A 9,080-nucleotide genomic window follows, 5' to 3' on the forward strand; every position below is an offset into this window, starting at 1 on the left:
ATTCCTTCATTCCATAAACATTGGAAAATCCCAATATCATCCTGTCGGGCATGGTGGTGTCAACAATTGACAATACCAAGTGCCTCTTCCTAGATAACGTCAATTATAGTATATATCGAGTTAGAAAGTTTACCAACCGAACCTATAGAGGTTAGACTCATAAAAGTAAAAGTATGTTCATATTCAATCAAAGGACGAAGTCTATACAAAATAGGCATGTCCACCCATTTGTCAAAATGTTTGGAAGAGAAGGAAGCCAAATATGTTCTGGTTGAAGTTCATGAAGGCATATTCGGACAACATCTAGGAAGAAGATCCCTCACCAAAAAGATTATGATAGAAAGATACTACTAGCCTTCGATGGTTCAGGACGCTAGGATTTACCTCAAGAAGTGCGAGTAGTATTAAAAACATAGGTCATATACATCGATCCCTCATCCGAGCTCAATAGGTAAACATCCTCGTGGCCATTCTCCCAATGAGGCATGGACTTCCTTTGCCTTTTCGTTTTAACCAAATGGATGGAAGCAGAAACCCTACCAAAGATCACGTCGGCCAACATTAAAGAGTTGAATTAGGAGACGTTATCCAGGTCGAACTAGGGGAACTCAATTTGAGAACCACATATCCTTTTCAAGAGAAGGACTAAGCAATCAATTAGGAAAGAGTTGAATTTGTTACAAGAAAAAATTAGGTCTCTTATTTGATCACTAGAGGCAAATTTTCTAATAGTTCTCAAAGACGCCGTCTTCCAACAAGCCAACGCTTCCTAGTACAACAGAAAAGTTAAACTTTGAATTTTCTAATATTTTTTATTTTTTTAAATATTATTTTGTCTAATTATAAAATAAATTGGGCCCCTTAGAATTTGAGGCCCAGGATTGTAACGCTCCCTACATTTGTGCAGGGCCGGACATATTTAATTTGATTTGAAAATAACAAACTGCCAAATCAAACAAAAATCTTTTTTATTTACCAAAATGATTTTTTTTTCAAAATTATATAAAAAATACTTTAGTCATGAAATCAACCTATTTCTTTTAAAACAAAATGAAATAGTAATGTTATTTTATAGAGAACTAGTTAGAGATATGTGCTGTCACTCAGATGTATTATTTTGTGGTGTATTATTTCATGTGAAACAACCAATATATAAACGATATAGTAATTTTTTGAGGGTCATTTTGACATCTTTAGGCAGGTAAGTGAATGTGAAAGCAAATTAATAGACGAATTGATGGTTAGAGATATGTGCAATTTTGTCGGCCAAATTCAACCATTATGTCAATTTTCATCCTAATGGACAAAATATCATATAATGGATTGCATAAGATATTTCTTCTACACATACACATGTTGATTATAATATATTATATGAAGTAACATTTCAACCAATCAAACCGTGTTGACCAATATGTTACTCTTCTATATATAAGTCAGCTATGACCTATTTGAGATATTGAAACATAGTTCATTGAAGATGAAATTCTTCACTACAAGCTCTATTTTCTTCCATGTTTTCCTTATTATATCTCTTGTATCTCAAACCATTGGAACCAAAAGAGATTATAGAACCAAAAAGTTTAAAGCCTTGTTCATTTTTGGTGATTCATACTTAGATGCTGGCAATAACAATTACATAAACACAACAACCTATGACCAAGCAAATTTCTTGCCTTATGGAGAAACCTACTTCAACTTCCCAACTGGTAGATTTTCTGATGGCCGTTTGATATCAGATTTTATTGGTAAGATTTTGTAAATTAATATTTTGAATTATTTTATCTTAAAACAAGATTCTCTAGTCATGTATTTTGTCATATTATTTGTTTTGTAGCTGAATATGCAAATATTCCAGTGGTTCCACCATTTCTACAACCTGGATTTAATCAATACTACAATGGAGTGAACTTTGCATCTGGTGGAGCTGGTGCACTTGTTGAAACTTTCCAAGGGTCGGTATGTATGTGTTTTTCATTCATGTTATAATTAATGCTTTGACACATTCAAATAGTATAAGGTTTTTAATAATTATGCATTTGAATATAATTATTAATAAGTATATAGTGATTAATTAGTAATTAACCTAACGTGTGCATATCAACCATCAACAATGTGGTTATGTCATGTGTAGTTAGGTAGAGCCACGATAGTTTTAGGAAAGTATTAATTAATTAGTTATTGTCTTAATTGAGCAAGCGTGCTTTATTTTAGTAGATTTATGTGATGCTTGTTTGATTATGTCCACAAGTTTTTAGTGTTTGTCATGTGATGTGGTGTTATGTGTGAAGGATCATGTAAAACCAATACTTCAATAAACAAACCAAAGAGATATTCCTAATCTGATATTTTTTCATTATACAATAATTTTCTCAAAATATCAAAGAGATATTTCATTATTAAATTTAAATTTACCTTTATATTTTTTACTTATGATTTCTACTATAGTTTTCCTAATGCTCTTAGCAAAATATTATGGATTTGGCCACACCATTAGATGTCACCAATAAAGAATGTATCCCTTAGTGGTGATTAGTAAGAATGGCCATCAAATGGAAGGTTCTAAAACTTACCAATCTTAAAAATATTGTAGCTTTAAATGAATGAAGCTTATAACATGAAAACTGTATTTTCGTAAACAACAAAAAGCGAGTAGTAATCATGAGAGAAAAAACATAAACAAGCATCATATTTGAAAGTATTCAAATAATATCTTTGTTAATTAACGCTCCATACTACTTTAGGATTACTGACGGATCCTACAAATTAACATGAGTCTTTTTAGTATGTTTTGTCCTCACTTACACGTTTTTTGAAAAAAAATTTAAAAAGGTCACTCATCCAAATACTACTCCAAGTCAAATCTCCTTAACTGTGGAGTTCTTATCAGTTAGGCTACTGAAAAGAAGATGCATCTTATTGGTATAGGTAGTATCAATCAATCCTTATAAACATTTCTTCAACCATGCAGTTTCTTCCCTGCACAGTCTCAGGATCCCTCTAATTTCGATGTGAATTCGACAATTTCTCGCCCTCTTCAGCCTCGGGTGTTACATGCCCACCAGCTTCCGTTTGGTTCGTTCTCGAATCACATATTATTGAGAGAGGTCTGACTCTGATACCATTTGTAACGCCCTAAACTGCTTTCACGATTATCGACTGATCCCACAAACCAACAAGGGTCTTTTCAACATGTTTTATTCTCACTCACACGCTTTATGAGAAAATTCCCAAAAGGTCACTCATCCAAATACTACTCCAAGTCAAGCCTCCTTAATTGTGGAGTTCTTATTTGTTAGGCTACCGAAAAGAATATGCATCTTGTTGGTATAGGTAGTACCAATCAATCATTATACGCCTTCCTTCAACCATGCAGTCCTTTCCTTGCACAACCTCGAGATTCCTCTCATTCTGATGTGAATTCGGCGACAATTCCTTATCCTCTTTGGGCTCGGATGTTACACAAGACATTTAGCCATTTTTAAAATTTGTGTTTTCCTTCGCATCTTCACAAAAAACTTCCTAATGTTATTTCACAAACTATTTCATGAAATACTTTTCAATACTTTGTACCATCTACTCTAAAAAAATTTAGTGAAGAATATGGTAAAATTTGTTCGTAGAGAAGCACATTTTAATTTCTCAAATACTCAATTAAATCATCCCATGATCCCTTAGGTGACACACCAAAGTAAAAACGAGGTACGTGGTAGTTCTTGACAATTGGTAGGTCTTGACAATTGAGTGCTTCCCTAAATCATTTGGTAATTTTCCTTTTTATACTCCAACTATTTACTAAGTAGATTTTTATTGATCATGTTAAATTTCTTTGGTCATTTAGGCTCACCATGCCTTCTCATAAGGTGATATACATTCACATTTGAATCTAGTATCCACATTTCTTACATATTATGCATCTACAAAACCCTTAAAACAAGTCTTTATCTTGATATTCTTTGTACATTTAAAGCCTCCTTTTAGTGATCACTCAGAAATCTCTTAACCCACTTCAAAGTGTCCAATGCATATTATCCAAAATTTCCATAAGTCGTCTCACTATGATAATCACATATGCTAAGTTCGTCCTACTAAAAATGGTTTCAATAGAGAAAGATTGAATCATGTTATTAATGATTTCTATTCACAGATGTTGTGATTTCTAACCTAAAAAATTCTTTATAATTGAAACCTCTCTGTAAAGTGTTTTCTCACACTTTTAATTTGTGATCATTCAGATTCTAACTTAACTAGTGCATAAAAATTTTGGTAATTCGAATCTACTTAGGCATCAACTAGAAATATAATTTTGAACAACATGATTTGAATCGCCTCATAAGGATCATTCAATTCATAATGTGTAGTAGATGGCATCAATCTCATATTCATAGCTGGTGATGTAATTTGGTGGGTTAAATATAATAAATAAATAAATAAAAGTGAGAGATTTAATTATTTAAGATAAAAAATAATTTTATATATTAAAAATATTATAAAAATGACATTTATAATAAAACAAATTGAGAGTCATTTATCATCTCAATTTATGTTATATTCATAATCAATTAACAACATTAAACTACTCTTATAAATGAAGAGACCACAAGTTCATTCCCATCAATTAGGTATTTTTTTTATTGAAATACCTCCAAGCAAAATAATAAATTTGTCATGTCCAATTTTTAGGTGATACCTTTAAAAACACAAGTGAGCAACTTCAAGAAAGTAACAACTTGGTTGAGGCACAAGTTAGGAAATTTTGATTCCAAAACATTGTTATCAAATGGTGTTTACATGTTTAGCATTGGATCTAATGATTATCTCAGTCCATTCTTGACAAATTCAGATGTTCTAAAGTATTATTCTCATTCAGAATATGTTGGCATGGTAGTAGGTAACTTCACTTCCACTATCAAGGTATAGTATGATGTTATACAAATTAAACTTTTTTATTATTTTTATCAAGTGACATGTATGATTTTGATTTATAATGGTTTTAATTTTTAGGAAATATATAAAAGAGGGGCTAGAAAATTTGCAATCTTGAATTTGCCACCACTAGGTTGTCTTCCTGGAACTAGAATACTTCAATCACAAGAGAAAGCTAAATGCTTAGAAGAGCTTTCATCACTTGCAAGTATGCATAATCAAGCTCTCGATGTGCTTCTCTTGAAATTGGAGAAACAACTAAAAGGATTCAAGTTTTCTCTCTATGATTTAAATTCTGATGTCACTCAAATGACCAACCATCCCTTAAAATATGGTACACTTTCCTTCCTATTTTAAAATTTTCTATGTGGAAAAAATATGAAATAATATTATTCGTTTCAGTATTACTTTTTGTTTGATCAATATTAAGTTAATCGAAGTGCGAGGAACTAGACTCTTCATCCATTTAGTGCTCCTACATCTTAAATGTAAATTTACAAATCATTGTTTGAAAATTTGAAAATTTGTGGTTATTAATTTGATGTAGGCTTGAAGGAGGGAAAATCAGCATGTTGTGGGAGTGGGAGATTTAGAGGAGAATACAGTTGTGGTGGAAAAAGAGGGGAGAAACACTTTGAATTGTGTGAGAAACCAAATGAAAATTTATTTTGGGACTCTTACCATCTTACAGAAAGTGCTTACAAACAATTGGCAGCTAGAATGTGGAATCATACTGAAAATTCAAGCAATATTGGACCTTATGCAATTAGTGATTTCTTCCAAGACATGTGAATTTCTTCATGATTTATAATCATGCTTTTTTTTCGGTCACATTACTAAATCAGTTGTAAAATATTTAAGTAATTTAATAATACTACTTTTAGTAATTTGTAACTTTATAGTAGCAATTGTGATTTGAATATTACTCTTTAAATGATAGTTTTTGAATATTATATTTTAACAATTTTACGTGAGGATGAACATATTTTTTGTATTTCTTAAAACTAAATATAATGTCGATATACACTTGTGTTGGATCAATTAACTTAGAACAATTCTTGATTGATTATTCTCACTTGAAGAATCTTTAATTGAAGAAGTTAGAAGAAGAAGATAAAATAGAAAGCATAAGATAAAAGAATTATTGTGAAGAAGATATTCGTAATCTATTTTGGTTTAATTTTGATGGAGACAAAATTTTATCAAAACAAAAAAAAAAAGATTGAAGTCTAGCTCAATCAAATTTTAAGATTACAAAAGTCATTGAATGTTGAATTAAAAGAAATTAATCATGAAGCAAACATACTCGATTACAATTAACATTATGTATATTCTTAGATGCTGAGAAAATTATTCATTTTTTAATCTCTAATGTTCCTAAGAATTCATGCATAAAAACCACTCAATTCAATCCATTTCAAAACATATTTTTCAAAGTTTATAGGGTGGTAATCAATTACTCTTTTGGTGTAATCGATTACATACCTATTCTGCTAGAAATTTTAAAATGTTGAATATGCCCTTTTTAAGTCAGGTAACAAGCTAACCGATTTAAGAAACTGATTACATGACTATTACTGTTTGAAATTTGAAAATTGTAATGCAATTTTTAAACCAGGTGTCCGTTTAACCAATTTAAAAAATTGGGTACAGAATGCAGAATTGTGTTTTTCATGAACCATTATCATTCTAATTTATTGCAAACCTTCATGGAAATGTCTCAAACTTATGCATCTATTCATAGAGGTTTCTTAGAATGCATTTAAGATAAAACTAGATTGAGACTTGTACCTCGCACGAGACATTGATGAATTTTTTTAAGTAATATTGGATTTTATATATATATATATATATATATATATATATATATATATATATATATATATATATATATATATATATATATATTTGTGTGTGTGAGTGTACGCGCGTGTGTGAGTGTACGCGCGTGTGTGCGTGTGTGTAGAAATATGAAGAGAATAAAGGAGAAAGGACAATTTTAAACGAAAAAAATATGTTTGAATTATAGAAATAATAAATAAGATGCTTCTATTTAAATTTTAAAATGAAAAATAAATGGAAAAAATTAATTCAATAATTTTGTTTTATTCTTCCTTTTTTTTCCATTATTTTTAAAAATGTTAAATCTTTATCATTTTATGGATCATAGAAATTATGCATTCAAACGACTCGGACTCTATGTAACCAAACATCACAGTCAAAATTTTCAATAATTTTGTTTCATATTTTCTTTCTTCATCATTTTATGAATGAGAAGAATTCTAGATTCGAGCGACTCAGGTTCTATGCAACAATTCATCAAGTCAAAATTTTCAATAATTTTGTTTTATATTTTCCTTTCTTTTTTTTTACTCCAATAATTTTAAAAATGTTAAATTTTCACCATTTATGAATGAGAGGTAAATTCACCCAAGATTAAAAGATAAAAGATCTTCTATTTCAATAAGGTTATTCATGTCATCTTAATAAAATTTAATGATATAACTTAATAATTTGAGGAATAAAATACAAAGTTAAAAATTTATTCTTCGAAAAATAGAAGTTTATCTTAGATCTTAATTTTGACGGCGATGATTGGTTACATAGAGTTTGTGTCGTGCGAATGTAAAATTTTAGTGTGAATCTTTTAAAGTTGATACTTTATTAATATTAGTTGTTAAATTAATAAATTTTTGTGGTTATCGGATGTTGAACCCGACCATGATATCAGATAGAGAAATACACTTTTTTGAAAAGTGAAGATGAGGTTTAAGAGGTGCCACGTAGGAATATATTGGATGTAGCATAAATTTTTAATGATGTGGCAAAAATAGGACTATGTGGTATAAGATGTTGGGGTTTGTTTATATATATATATATATATATATATATATATATATATATATATATATATATATATATATATATATATATATATATATATATATATATATTAGATTTTAATTTTGATGGTGATGATTGGTTACATAGAGTCTGAGTCGTTTGAATGTAAAATTTTAGTGTAAATATTTTAAGGTTGATACTTTTTTTTGGTCTTACTTTATATGTTCGTCTATCAACTAAGTTTTTATAAGTAGTTAATTGTATTGATTTTTCTAAGCGAAACTAGTAATATATTGACTTAAATAGTTTACCTATATTGAGTAAACGGATAGAACTAATTTTATCTTTCAAGAATATATTAATAATGATGAAATACATGAAAATATATAAACTATTTTTTAAAGTTAATAAAATTATTTTATATTTAATTTATTAGTAATTAGTTGTTAAATTAATAGATTTTTGAAAAGTGAATATGAGTTTTTAGATGTGCCACATAGGAATATATTTGACGTGACATAAATTTTTAAGAGGTGCCACATAGGAATATGAGAAAATGAAGGAGTTTAAGGCACTGTTTTTAATACACCAATGCATTGATACAGATAATTTCAAAAAAGTTGGTGATTGTGAATCAACTAATCAAGTATGAAAATCTTGGAGAAAGCATGAGCAGCACCTAAATTACTAAATCTCATGTAATTGTCATAACAAAAAAAACTAAAAGCTAGCTAATTTGATAACTTTTTGAGTAACACGCCACTTTAATTCATGATAGTCTATGTGTTAACTATTGTTAGTCTATTAAAATTCTCATGCATTTCAGAGATTACTCCTTTTGTCAACAAATCACTCATTTGATCTCCACTTTTACGGTGCTCTAACTTTATCCTTCTCTTATCGATGTTAGTAAAAAATGTTATTAATTCTAAATGTAATAGTCTCACATCTTTCAAAATTCAAAATCCATCGTCATTTATCTTGAAGATCTATGTTAACTAAGTGGAGGTCGTGAACTCCAAGACCGCCACTCTTTTGGGTTTACAAACATCCACGCATCTAACCCCAAGTGATCATATAATTACCAGTAACCCCACCGCAACAAGAACCTCCTTTGAAGTTTAACAATTTCCTTTCACATCTTAACTGATATTTTGAGGAAAGACAAAAAGGAAATAGGAATTGTATTCAAAATCAAATTTAGAAGAGTCATTCTATCTCTCATACAAAGAAGGGTAATAAGATATTATCAAGTAAACTCAAGACGGAGGGTTTACTTCCACCAGGAAGCCAAGGTACTTTAAGGGTGG

General features: G+C 29.6%; 1 protein-coding gene across 1 annotated transcript; it reads left to right on the forward strand.

Moving 5' to 3' along the window:
• Positions 1–1,445: 1,445 nt before the first annotated feature.
• On the forward strand, positions 1,446–5,907 carry LOC131639326 (GDSL esterase/lipase 5-like). The gene is made up of 5 exons (XM_058909829.1): positions 1,446–1,748; positions 1,838–1,959; positions 4,684–4,914; positions 5,005–5,260; positions 5,474–5,907. Exons 1-5 carry the CDS (start codon positions 1,481–1,483, stop codon positions 5,716–5,718), a joined length of 1,122 nt encoding a protein of 373 aa, XP_058765812.1. The 5' UTR covers positions 1,446–1,480; the 3' UTR covers positions 5,719–5,907.
• The last annotated feature ends 3,173 nt before the right edge of the window (positions 5,908–9,080 follow it).

Source organism: Vicia villosa, unplaced genomic scaffold (genome assembly GCF_029867415.1).
Source record: "Vicia villosa cultivar HV-30 ecotype Madison, WI unplaced genomic scaffold, Vvil1.0 ctg.002596F_1_1, whole genome shotgun sequence".
In the NCBI taxonomy this organism is placed as follows: Eukaryota; Viridiplantae; Streptophyta; class Magnoliopsida; order Fabales; family Fabaceae; genus Vicia; species Vicia villosa.

Bases quoted from the DNA above. Each gene is read 5' to 3' on its own strand.
- LOC131639326 (XM_058909829.1), top strand. From the start codon at position 1,481: ATGAAATTCTTCACTACAAGCTCTATTTTCTTCCATGTTTTCCTTATT. The intron at 1,960-4,683 runs GTATGTATGTGT...TCCAATTTTTAG, and splicing joins TTGAAACTTTCCAAGGGTCG to GTGATACCTTTAAAAACACA. The intron at 5,261-5,473 runs GTACACTTTCCT...AATTTGATGTAG, and splicing joins CAACCATCCCTTAAAATATG to GCTTGAAGGAGGGAAAATCA.